This window comes from Balearica regulorum, chromosome 4 (assembly GCF_011004875.1).
Source record: "Balearica regulorum gibbericeps isolate bBalReg1 chromosome 4, bBalReg1.pri, whole genome shotgun sequence".
NCBI lineage: Eukaryota > Metazoa > Chordata > Aves > Gruiformes > Gruidae > Balearica > Balearica regulorum.
Window position 1 is genome coordinate 27,937,032 of NC_046187.1, and position 16,437 is coordinate 27,953,468.

The following is a 16,437-nucleotide window of genomic DNA, read 5'->3' on the forward strand; positions in this document are numbered from 1 at the left end:
GCAGAGCGAAGCATCTGACCGACAGCAAGAAGCTGGGAGCTCCTGGTCTCCCCGCTGCCACCTCCCTCCCGCTGGCACAGGACGGGTCAGTGCGGCTTTCCCTGCTCCCACACCACAGTAGCCTTTCCTAAGGAGAGGACAATTTTCTATGGCAAGAGTTGGGGGTTTTTTTGCACCTCACCTGAACCAGTGCATGGCCATGTCCTCATTTTTTTCCACTCCAGCTCCTGGGTGTAAGACAAGGTAGCAAAGTAATTATTAGGGTATAAAATAAGGTGTCCAAAATCCATCAGTATGATGGTGTACCACACAGCGTAAAAGCCACGTTTGTGTTTCTGGTTTATACCCGTACGTACTCTGACAGCAAGTTAGCCACGGCTTGGAGAAATACTACCTTGCAAATACCTCTGTCCCATGATGTGTTGGGCGTTGGGGTACCCCAGGCGAGCGTACACGTGAGTCACGTGGAAATGGAAGTTCTCGTAGCACAGTGGGATGTACAGCAGGAGGAGGCCAGCGGTGATTACAGCTGCTGACTGTTAAAGAGAGAAGCAGTAACAATGCAAGGAGAAAAAGAAGCTGAGGACCAGCTACAGGAAATATTTCATCTGAGCTCTGAAGGCTCCCGAAGCTATTTCTTGAAGAGAAACAGGAGGAGGCTCACACAAGGACAGAAAATCAAAGTCTCCTTTGATAGAGAGCCGGTGCCAGCGCCCACTGAAGCTCGCAGAAAAGGCACCGCCAACTTCAGCGAGCAGTGGACCAGCTCCCGAGTTAATATTCCCTTAAAGCTCTGCTACAGCAAAGGAAACTACAGTCATTTCATTTTCTAGTGGTCCTCTTGAAGAAAAGAAAAATAAAAATCATAAGGCGACATCAGGCTTTTATGAGCAATTCATCAAGGGGGTTTGCCAGAAGGAGCCTCATTCCTCAGGCAGCCAGGTCCTCGGCCCACCGCTGCCCGCTGCCGACCACAGCATCACTGTACAGATGTGAACAGTCCCTTTGTGAACGTCCCTGGTTCATAAACCCTTTCATCCCGTGTTACAGTGAGGACACATCGCCAGCATCCACACCTGACAGAAGAATAACCTTGGGTCTGAAATTCTTCTTGCATCCAAGGTATAAATCAGCAAAAAGCCTGATGTACTGCACCAGCAGGAAAAAAAAAAAAGAGACACCAGAATCGTGCTGTTTGCTTTTTGATGCCAAATTGGATTTTCTTTGCTCAGTGTGCTAGCTATTACCTTCCAGCGAGAGGAGCTGGCAACTTGAGCAACCACATCTTGGCAGAGTCAGAGACCCCTGGCTGGGGAAAGAAGAGCAGGGTTAGGAAAGGCCGTAGGAGCCCCACACGGAGCCTCCTGCCCACACAATTTACCAGGAGCCCCTTGCCTCCCCGCAGGAGAAAGCAGCGTGTCTCACCAATGGCACCAGCGCTGCGGAAGGTAAAACGCTTCCCTACTACATGCGGAGATGGAGGCCAGGCACGGTCCTGGCTGGAAGACGTGGTTCTTTGAAAACAACACTGGAGGCAAGCGCTCATCAAGTTTCTGGGTGCACTGAGAGAAACCATGCTGATGGTGTGTGATCTGGAGGAGACTGCTGATACCTTGTCCTTCAGCTCTGCATCTTTGGTGCAAGCAAAGCTGGACTCCTGGGTCTGTTTTTTCTGGGGACGTGCCGAAGCGCCTGCAGACTCCCTGCACACCACTGTCCCTCTCTTGAGGACATGGGAGCAGAGCAGATACGAGCAGTCCCATTTCAATGGCCAAGTCAGAAACAGGACCGAAGGCCCATCCGGGTGACCGCAGCTGTTACAGAAGAAGCTCGCTTCTTCATCTGTGCAAAATTTATTGCTACAGGTACTGGTGAATAGTGACTGCAGTGTGTCTGCGGGTTTGTCACCGTGCCATGCTCAGAATGAGCCAAGGGGACAAGAAGCAGCTGGAAAAGATGATGAGATGCAAGAGCATCAACACCCAGAGGCTCCTCTGGCCACTGCAGAAGGTTTGATGCAACTGATACAGATGGGTGCAAAAACAAACTCCCCCTCATTTTGGGGGGGCACAGCACACAAGGTATATGCTGACCAGTGCAAAGTAAACAACACATTTAGGTCCTGATCTGCCTCTCAGCTGTCTGGAGAGCTTGAGCTTAGAGGTGGTATGAGTTCGGTGTTGCCTCACTGTTTGGTGGGGGCCCCTGTGCTCCCACATACTGTGATCAGCTGCAGAGACCGCTGGAGGCAGTAGGCTGCCAAGAGCTTGTTATCTCCTAATTGGGACCCAGGTCCTGGTTCAGGCCCATCTCTAATTGGGATTAGTGAATTCTGAGGATTAAATGAGCCTAGTTAGCTAATTAGGCTAAGTAGATAAAATAACTAAGCAATAATGACATACAAATGCCTCAACATTTGATTTTCTGGCTGGCAAGCTTAGGGAAGTAGGAAATTTTGCTGTTCTGTTTGAGACACACACACACCTCCCACCACCCCTCCATTCAGCCCATGCAATGCCATCGCTTGGACAAGGATGATTCCCGCATGCTTTGACAAAAACGTTCTTCTGTAAACATGCCGGGGACCTGTGGAGCCTGAAAGTACTGTTGGGTATGTAAATCCCGTAAGATAATGGCAAGTCCAAGGGGAAATGCAAGTCATGGATCAATCCAGTTACTGCTGAACGCTTTTGTCTTGTTGAAGAGGAGGAAATTATAACGAAAAAATTATAACGCCTAGAAATGTTGTAAGGAGTGCTGCTTGCTGGGGACACGGCTGATGTTAAGGGTCTGGCTCAGGCAAAGCTGGGTGCAGGTCTCTGCTGAAGGGAAGGGCAGCATTTCTGAAGAGCAGAGGCTGCTGAGTGAGAGGCTGGTCTCACACAGCAACCGTGCGCTGCCTACCACTGTCACTGCGCTATTTTGTCACTGTTGTAGAGGTTGGAATATGTCAGGAAACGGTTCAGGTGGTCGCAGGAGATAGGGTGCACAATGCCGCAAGAGGCGGCGGCAGCGCTTTTATGGGCGCGGATGTGGGGGCTGCAGGATGCTCACGTCTGCGGCGTCTCCTTTACGCTCTGCCTGAAGTCACGGGAAGGGAGAGGGAAACATGGCGTTTGGGAGGAGCTGTTCCTGTTGCAGGCCTGGTACATCCACCACACGTAACAGCAAACCACCGACCGACTACTTCTAAATGAAAGGGGAAAGGACGTGGCAGGACAGGTGCTGCAGGGGGAACCTCTACAGGTTGTGTAGAGGCTGTGACCATACACCACCGTCACGGGGGTACATCCCAGCACGAACCCTCCCTGCGGGACACCACCTCTCCGTGGCAATGTCCGGGACGACCAGCCATCGGCTGCTGGCAGCTCCCGCCCTCACTGCTGCGGTGACACTGTACCTGGCTCCTGCGAGGCGGGCGGCCTAGGAACCGCTGGATGTCCACTTTTTGTCCCAGGCTCAGGGTTTTTTGGGAGGCTTTCAGCTTTTTGCAGTTGTGTAGGCATGATCAGATGTGGCAAGTGAGACGTTTCATGGGCAGTTCCTTTAGAAATGGCCCACTGAGCATCCCTAGTCTGGTTTTTGGGGGTTTGTGGGGTTTTTTCCTATCTTATTTTCCTAATCCTTCCTAAATGGTGAGGAAGACCAAAACCTATGCACAGCAAAAGGCAGGTGCACAAAGTGCTGGAGTGACTGATCCCAGCTCTGGGAGATGGCACCATAAACAGTCCTCGCTTGGCTGCCCACCAACCTCTGAACATCTGAAAGCACACAGCTAGTCCCACAGCAAGCAGAGACGTTAGCACTCGTTTTCATCATTAGTTAGCAAAAATACTCCTTTGCCCTCTGCTGTGGCTATGTCTGCGTTCAGGTAAATGTGATGTTGTTTTGAATATCTCCACGACCAAGACAGAGGGGAAACGTGATGATGTTTCTCAAGAAGCAAGTGCTGGAGGAGAGGGGGGCCACCCTGAAGTGAGATCTCCCTGCAGGAAGGATAGAGGAGGGAGGTGCAAGTCTCCTGGGCTTCCTCCAGGCTGGCTGTCCGCAGCTCCTCTCCCTCATGGCCAGCACCAGGGACCAAAGGTGCAGTGTCCCCAAAACCGAGACCTCCTCTGAGACCCCGGTGGGGCAATGAGCGTTAGTCTACCCCAAACACAGGAACGTGGGGAGCTTGTTGCATTGCCCCAGGCAGCAGTGGGAAGCAGACCACTGGCCTGAAACCACCTTCCTAGTCTTGGGGGGAGCTCTCGGTTGCTCACCCCCACCCTTTTCTTCCGTGGTGACTCATTTGGAAACTACTTTGCATGTTTCAGACCTTGCATCATTGGGGCTGCTCTAAAGCAAGAGGAAGCCCAGTGGTAAACCGGGCAGCGAGGGAGCCAAACCAGGCCGTGCATGTGTATTTAAGCAACCTGGTTCCTACGGCACCTTCGGCCATCTCACCTGCGCTGTCACCCGTGTGCCAAAGCCAGGTGATCAGGATCAAAAAGGTGATCAAGAGTAACGCCTGAAAATCCCACCCATAATGACTGTGCTGGAAGATGCCACATTACTGTGCACTAGCAAACTCTGCATTGCAACAGCTATCGCTGAGTCCTGCATCGTGTTCCCTGTTCCGGTGAGCAGAAGCCCCCAGGGACTCTGCAGAGGCTTCGGTGACATTGCAATCCGGTCTGGGCAAGGCCATGGTGCTGAGGAAGGCATTGCAACACTCACATCTGAGGTGGGGCTTCGACCCACTCTGGCACCAGTGGCTTTCAGGGGCTGGCATCACCTCCCAGCGTGCCCAGCCAGCTGCGGGGTCCAAAGTGTCATAAAACACCCCGATGCCACCGCTCCCACCCCGACCCCAGCCCCACACTTACCTCCCACCTGCTCCACGCCAAGCCGGGGGATTTCCCACCCCCTGGAGAAGGATTTTCCCAGCAGGTATCAGCAGTGCCCCTTCCTTCCCGTCGCCGACGCGCTGCAGGCTTCGCGTCCCCCATCTCTCCCTCCCGCAGCAGGTCTGAGCGACTCGTTGTAACCCGGCCTGCTCCCCGTCCCGCCAGGCACCGCTGCCGCCCCGCCATAAGTCTTCCCCATCGCCGTCCCTTAGTTTTGCTCCTGATTTATGGTAGCAGTAGCCCAGCTGTTTCATTGAGATAAGAGGGATGGATATGCATCCCCTCAAAGAGTCATAGAAAAGGAGAAGATGCTCCTGCTGAAATCCTTTCAAACCACTGATGTTTAACACTCTCTGTGCTGAATATTTTTCTTTCTTCAGACTGCTCCCAGGTGTTGCAAGCCCCCACCAGTAAATCATTATTTTTGACAAACTTGATGAAGTTTTTTTCTTTCTGCTTTTCGCATGAGAAGAAAAGTGCTTCAGAAACAGCGATAACACTACTCACCACTGCAGATGTTCAGTATCTTGTTATTTCCACAGGCACGTGGGGTCTGATGTGTCGAGTTTTGGACAAATGTAAGAACATGCAGGCCCAGCCTCAGATGAGAAAATTAGAAAAGGTGCAAGAAAATCATCAGAAAATACAAAACCTCCACAAAGTTTGGCAGGATGGGATTTTGGTTTTTTTAAGCTAGAAAAGAGTTTACTTGCCAAAGGCAGTCATTTTATAGCTGTATAATTATGCCTCTATTCCTCTGCAGTAACTCCATCTAGTGACTTTCAGACACCAAATTCTGTTTTGTCTTCACATCCAAGAAAATGTCTGGTTTTAACACAAGATCCCTAATGCATGTTACCTTTTCCGCTCTGAAGTCCTAGCAGAGGCTCTTAACCGGACGGCTGTCAGACAAGGTCCACCTCGTGCAAAGTTCTGACCTTGCCTTGTTGCCTGGCAGTAAAAAAAATAAAATGTTTCTTCTTTCCAATTTTACGGCAAGATAAGTGCCGTGCTTTGGTTTCAAAGGCAACCCCACCCTCAAAGATCAAGGATACCTCTTTGGCAGTGATGACTCAGCCTAAAAACTGTGCTAAGAGGAAACCCGTCAGCCTTTTGTATTTTATTTCTTATGTTATGCTGCCACCATTGGGCCAATTTCATTTGCTCAGTCACAGCCCCTTTACGGTTGAAGCAATCATCTTTATGCCCCTGGTCAAAGTGTGAAACCATTTTCACAGTGTATCAAATTTAATTGGACATTAATAGTGATACTGCAGGATCAGTTGCCCTCCAAGTGCAAACCTCTGCATTAAGGAAACTAAAATAACTCTAAACGAGTCCAGAGCAGAAGGACCTTCACTACAGCAAAGAGCAAGGAAGAGATGGAATAATGTGAGGGGTCTAATACCCACTTACCCTTCTTTTTTTCTTTTTTTTTTAGCTACAATTATTAGAATTTAAAGATAAAGAAAACTCACCTCTCAGGGAGTCATTCTTCTTGGGAATGAACCACACTACAGCTGCAGATCCCAAATTTTGCCAGAAGTGAGCTCCTGAGTTACTCTTATCATTGCTCGTAGAGGTATATTGGTAATAGTTATATTCATAGTGATACCTCACCTAGCTCCACAAAATTGGTACTTTTCTCTGTGTAAAACAAACCCTGAGGCTTGCAGTTCTTTGCTGCAGGTGACTAAAAACAAGAACATGTTATTATTAATTATGCATTATGGAGTGAGGGCTATGCTGTCTGTGTTACGAGCCAGGTACGGTACAGGATATCATTTCAGCTGTAAGCTTGAGTTAATTCTCTAGAAAAATCAACCTACGCCACAAAGTAGTAAACCGAGTTGTCAATCTAGAAACAAACGATGGCTGTAGTAGATGCCTCTTAGCAACAAAGAAGAATTGGATCCCTTCTACCTGCAACAACTTTGGCAAGGAAAGGACAAGCTCCCCAGTAAATCTTTTCTCTGCTTTTCCGAGGGGCAGATGGCATTTCTATTTCCCCTTTCATCTTCACAGAACAATTTGTGAAGAGCCATTTGCAGCTCCTACAAAGGAGCATTTTGATTGAAAAGCTGGAACCAGCTACGTTCAGGAAAACACAATTTTCCTCCAGTTTCTTTTTCACATAAAGGATTTCTCTAATCCCATGGGTTCTTTTTTCCTCCTCGCTGCACTGGCGTGGTTGGGTCCACTTGAACTGAAAGGTAGATGTCAAGTGCTGGGAGAAGAAAGGGTGGCTGTGAGTGTAAAGAGTTAATAGGACAAAGTCGCTGTTTGGGAGAGCTGGTGAGCAGACTGAAGTCCCACAGAGAAGAGAAAGGATTTTTCTTTTTCTTTTCAAAGGATTGCACTGAAAGCCAGATGTGAAACACTGCCTTCATCCTTTCTCATTTGGTTTTTAAACTTTGCTACTCTTTGTTCCAAATTAACTTAAACCTTTCAGTAAGCAGACTGATTGAAGAAACATACAATTATTGAAAGAATTATATATTATTGAAAGAATGAACTGAAATAAGATATGCTCATAGCACACTGCTAGTTCAAACCAAACACACTGACTTCACCACCTCAGACACAGACTATCTACAATGTAGGCTTCGTGTAGGAGCGATAGTGGATTAAACAACAAGCGATTAGCCCAAAAAGGTTTTTCTAGGTTCCTTTATTAAGAAAATAAACGTATATAACCAAATTGCTGCAACTGATACAAGAGTATTTAATTACAGTGTCCCCTGGGCATAGGTATCACAGGGCAAATTAGATCTACCTTGAGAGTTCCCCAACTTGAGCACAGCTGGAGTAGGTACTCACATATGGCTCTATAGCACAGCACAAAATGCGGCGTAAATATTACTTACTTCAGTTACTATACTGAACGGAGCTGAAATACGGGTAACGAGGAGGACCAAGGCACACAGCAACAGAAAGGGAGTGGGGGAGGAGAAGTTTCTGCGTAAGACGATGGGAGGGATGAGGACAAGGACTTCTGGCTGGCACCGTCTCTGACAGACGCTTGTTTCATTTTGCCTAACTAGCTGTAGCTTCCTTTCACAGCTGGCTAAACAAGACTAAGATAAAAATCTATTCAGACTAGTCATTATGACACTATTAATAGCGGATACAAAAGTGTACAATGAACACCAGCATAGATGTAAGTCTCTCTGAAATCAGTATGCAAGGGTTATCCGCAGATCTATTACAGAGATGCGTGAAGCTGTTTCCAGATACCAGATTAATAAATGTATCTGTTAAGCCAAATAGTTGCATCCATTCATCACCACGCACAACACAACAGTGCAACCGGAGAGGATGTGATCTTCCCGAACCCAAATACGGCAGCGGGCAGGGAGACCCAACCGAGCAGAACCCTGTTATTTGATAGAGGGCCTGCAAAAGGGCAGCAGGGAAGCCCTCTGCAAGGGAGGAGCACCCCGGGGCAAATATAAGCTGTACTGTAATTGATCTCACCACAAAAATAGAGCCTAAATGAATGTAAGCAGTGGTTACAGACTTAAAACAAAACCCCAAACCCACAAACTAAATCACTCACCTAAGGTGGAGTTAGGTCAAAGTTAGGCATACTAAAACCTCTGACTTAAAACCATATGCAAAAAACCTAAGATGTCTCTGCTTAGCTGTCACCAAAAAACGAATTCCCCAAATGCCTTCCCCTGTGTGGCTTTGAAGCTTCCCAGATATTTGTACGCCAGGAATACCACGGCAGGGGTGAGCACCTAGGCACTTATCTCCCACATAAACTCGTTCAGGATCCAGAAACTGCAAAGTTCTCTGAGGGATGTGATACAAAGAGCTTTGTGGGAGCGTTTCATTTGTTAGTCTACTAATGAAGATGATCGCCACCACTTCTGCAGAAACTAAAACCCTGCAAGAAATGAATTCAAGAGAGCATCCAAATAACACTGTGTTCATAGCTTAGTAGTTAGCAAGGGGTGAGAAGTGGCCCCTGCTTTAGATAATATGTCCATATTTTGCAGGCGAGTGAAAATGAGCGTTACTCCCGAAGGACAACATATTAAGCGGTAGACAGACTAGAAAGGAAAGCGGCACTATACCCCAGTTCTCCTAAGATGTGTTGAAAAATGTGCTCTGAGAAGGTAGCCAGGCGACCGAACATCCCTCAGCTACAACTCTCCAAAGGGGAGGTAATCTTTACCTGGCCACTCACCCTGCAAGGCTGCCTGCCTCCCAGCGAGGACCTGCCCAAAGCCTGCTGCCAAGGGAGGGCACGGCGCTCCATCCGACCTGGCAGGCGTACCGCCGGCAAAGCCGTCCGGCTTCGCGGGGTAGGTGTGAAGTGCCTGCGGTCCAGGACATCGTATCAGCAGCCTGTCTGTTGGATTGTGAGTTACGTACTACAACGAAAGGAGGTCATTGCAGGATGCCTCGCCGAATGCAGACAGTGGTTTAGTACAAATACAACACCTTGTCATGAGAAGCATCAGAAAAACTTCATACAATTAAAGCAGTGGCACAAGGGCTGGGTAAAGGACGCAAAGTCCTTCATCGCTGGCCTTCAGAGATAATAAAAAGATACCCCAGCATGCCTCACCGAGACCATTACACAAGCCAACTAGCAGTAATTCCCTTTCTAGACCCACTGCATGACGACATCTTTCCTCACCAGGTTCCCCATAATCTTTCCTTTCAGAGGGATTTTGCACCTTCTTAAAGGAATCTATTAATGTTAACTGGACTAATAAAAGCCAATTACTCTGCTCCCCCTTGAAGCATAATCTTCCTTCTCCCACATGAGGTGGTTACATTATAAAAGCTGGACAAGACACTTGGCGTGGTAGGCTTGGGGTGCTGGTTTCATCAGGGAGATGGAGGTGGTAAGTGCTCCCTTTGTGTATATGGGATTGAGGTTGAGTTATTTGTGCTCACGACTGGGTCTGAAGCTGCTTTGGGTTTTTTTGTGGTGTACCTAAGTCAGATTTAATTTCTCTCTTTAAATGTTGGGGGGAGGAGTTCAGGTTGTGCTTGTTAGAGAGGCTTGTTAGTTCTAGCTTCATGTACTCTACCTGACATGTTCCTAACCTGATCTGTTTGGTAAATACAGACCCTTACGTGAGCTTAACCTTTGGTGTTAGGCTGCCTTGCTTGCATAATCCTAGCCGTAAGGAGCCCCGGGCGGCTGAAAAGCGTGCAGCCAAAGCGAGCCATCAGGGAAGCTCACGTGGGAAGTGGGGAACATCTGTGGCAGGGATTATGTCCATCTGGTAGGAGGCCTTTTTGTTCTGATTCCTATCACTTCTGTGTACAGAAATGAGGGAGGAAAATCAATTTTTCTCCTCCTACAACTTGAACAATTTTTCCAGAGGGTCTTACGGCCTGCAACTTGGCTTCTCTTCCCCACAAGGAAAAGGGCAAATGGATCCTTGCTGTCAGCACTTTAGACAGAAATAATTTTTAAAATAGCAAGTTGAACGAAATCTTAACTTCTGCAGGCTTCTGTAAAGTCTTGAGGGTTTTTTTTTTTTTTAAAGCTTAAAAAAAAACCCAAACCCTCTTATCTTCTTGCTTGCTGAAGGAGAGCATAAACAACTAATGCTTCAAATAGACAGAGGCACCAGACAGTTACATAAAAACAAACCGCCAGATTCCTGCATGGAGGAGTGTCTGCTCTCAATTCCGTCCTGCCTCTCTGTGCCTGTGCCTGGAAGTAGGTCTCCCTCCCCTGAAGCGGGAGCAGCTAGCACAAAATCCCCAAAACTGAAACTCGGGTGTTGAAGGCATTGACCACGTGGCCTTAGGCTGTGCGGAGGTTTGAGCAAAGGGTCCTTTGTAACCAGGGGACCAAGTAGTTGGGGTCAGCCGTCGGAGCAGAAGAGCCACAAAGTTTTAAATCTCTTTCAGTGAACAGCTGGAAAGACCTTGAAGTGGAGCTGTAGGGATCAGCATGTACTCTCCTATCTTAGAGCTCTGTTTCGCTTGTTGTACAACTGAAGAGCGTGGAAAGGTTATTATGGCCGGGAGAGTGTCCTCATGACAAATTTATGCCCTCAGCTCTATTTCCCCCATTAAATGTCTGTCTGTAAGAGTACTCATCATGCTCGGGACCCTTTGATATCAAGGTAAAGGAAATACATACATTAACGCCTACTAAAGCGGTGGTTTTCTGATTATATTGGTAAAGTGCGTAACAGATTGAGCTGGTCTTCCCTCTAAAGGGAATTCAGGTATCAGGGCCAGGGTTTCTCCCTGAGCTCGTTGCATACTCACAGATGAATGGGGTATCTCTCAGCTAACAGAGATTTACGGTGTTCCGTAAGAGTGCAATGAATTGTTATATTTTTGAAGGAGGTGACTGAGAACACCCCCAGCTGAGCTCTGAGGTTAAATAGCTAGGCTTTTTTTTTTTTTTTTTTTCCCCGAAGTAGAAATAATGATGCTGTACTGAAAATGGCACCTGGGAAGAAAAAAAAAAAAAAAAAAAACAGACAAAAAAAAAATAGGGCTAACGCTTCATTTCAGGCAAATACAGGCAGGGATTTGAAATGCCCAAGCTGAGGACATCTGCACTGCATTAATTAAATGTTACACTTGGAAGCAAATTCCTGATGAACATCTTTTAACCATAGTTTGTGAGATACCCAGTGAGACAAATGGGTCTGAGGCAGGGTTGCCCTTAGTAATTGTGTGTCTGTTGCATAAGACGGAGGTAAAGATAAAAACCGGTGCACATGTGTGGAGTTGTTGGCCATGGTGGCACTTCCCCGCCCCCAGCATCATGATGAGTTGATGCAACTTCATCATCCTCGTTCAAATAGCACTGGGTGGCCTCGTGTCTTTGCTAATGCAATGTAATAACTCCTTATCTCAAGCCCGTAATCTCCTTCAGGCTGCTCCTGAGGTGCTTTGTACACTTAGGCAATTAACTTTATTGGGGAAGGCTTCCACTGGCATCACGGCGCATCTAAAGCAACTTGAGTAAAAGGCGAGGCAGAGGTACAGGGATGGGACCTGGCAATAAATGACCCCTAATAAATGAGCTGGGGTGCTCGGTGACTTCAGGCAACCACCGGCTCCCACCGAGCCCCGACCCCGCGCCCTGCCTGCGCGGCAGCAGCCGCCGCTGTGTTTCCCTGAAGCGACAGCCGGGTCTCTGCCCCTGCAGAACGCCCCGGGCGGGGGGGGGGGGGGGGGGGGGAGGCCGGCAGGAGGCGAGTGGGGGCCGGGCGGCTCTGGGGCAGGGCGGCCGCGGGCGCGCAGGGTGCGCGTCTGTGTGATGGAGGGCCGGCACCGCGGCCTGCGGGCAGGGCCGCCCGCGGCCTGAAGCGACGACCGAGCGGCTGCCCTTGGGGCGGCTGTTTCGGCTCCCAGCCCGCTGCAGGTAGGCTTGGGGTTTATTAGTTTAGTTTAGTTTAGTTTATTTCAGTCAGAGGGTGAGACCCGCTATCGGGGACTCGTGAACCGACTCCCCCGCCGGGCTACAGCCGGCACGCCCGAAAGCCCGCCGTGATCGCGGGGGGCCGGACCCGCCTGGCGGGCGGCCCGCTCCTCCGCGGGAGGCGCCCCGCGCCACCCCAGGCAGCGCCGGCGCCGCCGGAGCGCGTCGCCGGGCCGGGACGTGGGGGGGGCTGCGCCTCCGTCCCCCTGAAATAACGGCGGAGGGCGGAAGGGGATCTGGGGGGGGGGGGACTGCGGGCTGGGCAGCTCCATCGGGGGACGCCAGGCGGAACCCTGGCGTTGGCCGGCGCCGCTGGGGCAGGCCGCGGCCACCACAGCCGCGGCAGGGGGAGCCCCTCGCGCTCGGGGCCGTCGCCCGGGACTCGGGCCCCCCCCCTCCGCTCCCACCGCTCTCCCGGGCCGTCACAGTGCCCCCCACCCCCCCCCTTCTACAGGGGCCTGTCCCTTTAAACACGGGCGGAGCCTCTCCCGCACTCCACTTCGTGAGGCCGGCACCGCCCCGCCCCGCCATTGGTTGTCGCTGGGGCAGAGCGGCCCGCCCCCGCCCGCAGCCATTGGCTGGGGGCGAGGCTGGGGTTCCCGGATGCAGGCACGTTCGGCGCTTATAAAGCGCCAGAGGAAGGCGGGAGCGGGCGCAGTTTGAATCGCGGCGGGTTGGGACAGGTCGGTGTTGTCGCCCGGGTTCCGTGTGTGCGGGACGCTCTCTTCTTGTCCGCTCCTGCGCGGCGCTGCGGTCCGGTTCGCGATGGTGAGAAGCCGGGGGGCCACTCGGGTGGGGGCTGGCGGCCGCTCGCGCCGCCGGGGGGGTGACAGGGATCGAGGTGATGCGGACGTTGGGGTGAGGTGGGAGCGCGTGCCGGTAGGCGCGTTACCTGGCGGCGGGCGGTGAGGGAAGCGTGGGGGGGGGGTCGCACGCCGCTGGTGCCGCCGGGGAGAGGGAGTGGCGGCCGCGCATGCGCCCGGGGAGCGGCCTGTGCCGCTAGGTGTAGCGGGCAGCGCGCACGCGCCTGGCCACCGCGCGTGCCGCCCTGCGGGAGGGAAAGGAGGGGGAGGGGGGGAAGAGGGCAGCGCATGCGCCAGTGGGGCGCTGCCTGCGCGGGCCCTCGGCCGCCGTCCCTCGCAGGTACGGCCCCTGTGAGGGGGCACGGCGGCGGGTGCGTCGGCTCTTACACACCTCTTCTCTCTGCTAGGCTGGTGGTAAAGCTGGGAAGGACTCTGGAAAGACCAAGACTAAAGCGGTGTCCCGTTCTCAGCGGGCTGGATTGCAGGTGAACAGGGACTTGGGGGGTGGGCAAGTAAAAGTTAGGTTAGCCTTCCATCTCTGGGTTGGTTGTACCTCGTGAAACCTGCACGATCTGCCTTCTGTCTGTTGTCCAGAATGGTGTAAGCATCTGTTTAATCCTTGAGTGGGTTAATGTCCGGTTTGACTATTTTTAGACCTTTTGCATATCTGTGTGGGGGGAAGAGAATTTCCTTGTGGCTGTTGCTACTGCTTGTGGTTAGAATTGTGAAGTTGCTGATGTGAAGTTGGCATACAGTGTCTGTAGCTGGATTCTCAAGTATTGAAATGTAGTCTAGTACCAGTTGTACTTCTGCCACTGGGATTCTGTTGCCCAGCATGTGGTTTAGAGTAGTGGCTTTCTCTTTCTGTCTCTGTCGTCACAGCCTATTCATAGTTCTGTTATTTTTCCAGTTCCCTGTTGGCCGCATCCACAGGCATCTGAAGTCTAGGACTACTAGCCATGGGCGTGTAGGAGCCACAGCCGCTGTGTATAGCGCTGCAATCCTGGAGTACTTGACAGCTGAGGTAAAGCTCCTGCAAGGGGTGCAAGCAAGTTGGTCAACTCTGAAATAGCATCATGACCAGACCCTACTGTATTTTGCCAGTTTGGACTGGACTGTGAATTCTTCACTTGCTTTGAACTAATTTTAAGTACGTGCATCATCAAGGGGATGATGACATATGCATGGGCCCTTTTGCTCTGCGTTTTGGACAGATCAAATAGCTGTGACTATAGGAAAGATGGAAGTGTGAAGTATTTTATAAAATGTGCCATTAGTGTGTCATATCTGCTGTAAAACACTTACCGTGTTCTTGGGGAAAACTAAACGCAGAGCTGCAAGGGAGGAATCCTTTCAAAAGAGGCATTGTTTGCTGTCTTGATGTCACTAATGGTGTAGTTGGTGTAGAGAACAACATAGCTAAGGCCGTGCGGTTGGTCTCACTTGATTTGTGTAACTCACTAAAAATGGTCTTCTCCTCAGGTTCTTGAGCTGGCAGGAAATGCATCCAAAGACTTGAAGGTGAAACGTATCACTCCCCGTCACTTGCAGCTTGCAATTAGAGGAGATGAAGAACTGGACTCTCTCATTAAGGCAACAATTGCTGGTGGTGGTACGTAAATTGCTTGCTGTTTGTGATGAGTTAGGTGACGAGAACTCTTAACAGACTAGAAGTTGCTTAATGCTGTCATTTTATTTGAAGTGCAAAGTTTTAGGAAAATTGTTGGAAGAGAAATAACATGATCTTAACTGTTACTCTTTCTTAGGTGTAATACCACATATCCACAAGTCCCTTATTGGAAAGAAAGGACAACAGAAAACTGTCTAAAGGATACCAGGATTCCTTGTTATCTCAGGACTCTTAAGTACTTAATTGTCCAGTGTTGGTGATTCCAGTGGACTGTATCTGTGAAACACAATTTTGCCTTTTTGTAACTTCGAGAAGCTAAAGCTCCCTTGAGCTTTCTAACAAACCAAATTTCTGCATTGAAGTCTTAACCATATTTAAGTGTTACCATGGCTTCAAAGAAGCTATTGTATTTGTAGTGGGTTTTGATTGAGCTGACTGTTTTTAGATTGGTTTAAGTAAAGGAAATGTTTGGTTTTGTACAGACTTTTCATCCACTAGAGTGGAAATATTCAATAAATGTTATATCAAGACTGATTGTTTCTTGTCCACTAACTGAAAAATACTTGGTCTCGACTACACAGCTCTCAAAGTTCTTCCAAGAAGATGCAACTCTGACAATCCTACCAGCTGTGCTGGGGCTAGCTGGAAACACAGTCCTAGGATATTGTGCTTGGTAAATACCATCAAGTGACATGGCACGTGGGCTTTATCCTGCAAAGGTACATACTTGTACATACTTGCTAAGTGAGCCTGTGGTCTAGCAGGGCAGATGTTAGGCTGGCGCTATTTAAGGCTGGTTTTGTTTGATGCCCACCTTTGTAGAGGGGAGGGATCTGTCATGAAGTGGTGAACTCAATGGATGTTGAAAATCCAAAGCTTTTGACTTCATGGTAGAGCCTGACGCCTCTCACCTTTCTTTTTGTGAGAGATGAGGCAGGCTTACCCAGAAAGGCAGGGGCTGTACTGCAGCAGCCTCAATGGGCTCATAGGGTATGAACTTCAAGGAAGAGTCTAAAACCTGCTTCCAAGGTAACAGTTACATAGCTCTGTTTTGGTGTGGCTTTTCCATGGGTGGGCTTTACCTCTGTTGGCTGCGGGAAGTTGGAAAGTGTTTGCTGTCTGAGGCCATGGAGTGACAAGGGGCCAAGCTACATAATTGGCGTTTAAGGGTGTTACAGTTTTAACTTCTGCCACACAGTAGCATCCTCAGAAGCAGCAGATGAAAAGGGTGTTCAGGTCACATATCTAGCTGTGCTGGCCCAGCTCTCTCCAAGTTCATTCTTCCTAGAGCAGGCCTGCGTTTGTGTGGTAAGGGAAACCTCATGTGTTTTAGGATGCAAAAGCTGCTGTCAAGACTGGTTCCTGTGGCTGGGGGCCGCAAGCCCTAGGCATTCCAGATCTGCTCCTCCAGCAGTGAAATACTTCACATAAAGGTGTTTCTGCATAGAACAGGCTAATCTGCTTCTATAACCTCTTTTAGGTAACACTCTGCTGCTGTACTGTAGCTGGAAGGTGTTGACCTACATTGTAAGTGTTGGTTAGTCCTATAGTAACTGCACTTGTCTTCTGGAGCTGTGGTGCCAAGTGCTTTCTTCCCAGCAATGCAGTTCTTGGCAGGATGTAATTGATAGGGCTGATTATAGTGTTCAAGGTGCTAACACGTACCTTAAAGCATACCCTCACTTCTGCAGGGAC

General features: G+C 49.8%; 1 protein-coding gene across 1 annotated transcript; it reads left to right on the plus strand.

The window, feature by feature from the left end:
* The first annotated feature begins 12,889 nt into the window (after positions 1-12,889).
* Positions 12,890-15,272, plus strand: H2AZ1 (H2A.Z variant histone 1). The gene is made up of 5 exons (XM_075751542.1): positions 12,890-13,077; positions 13,520-13,597; positions 14,023-14,136; positions 14,595-14,724; positions 14,879-15,272. Exons 1-5 carry the CDS (start codon positions 13,075-13,077, stop codon positions 14,938-14,940), a joined length of 387 nt encoding a protein of 128 aa, XP_075607657.1. The 5' UTR covers positions 12,890-13,074; the 3' UTR covers positions 14,941-15,272.
* The last annotated feature ends 1,165 nt before the right edge of the window (positions 15,273-16,437 follow it).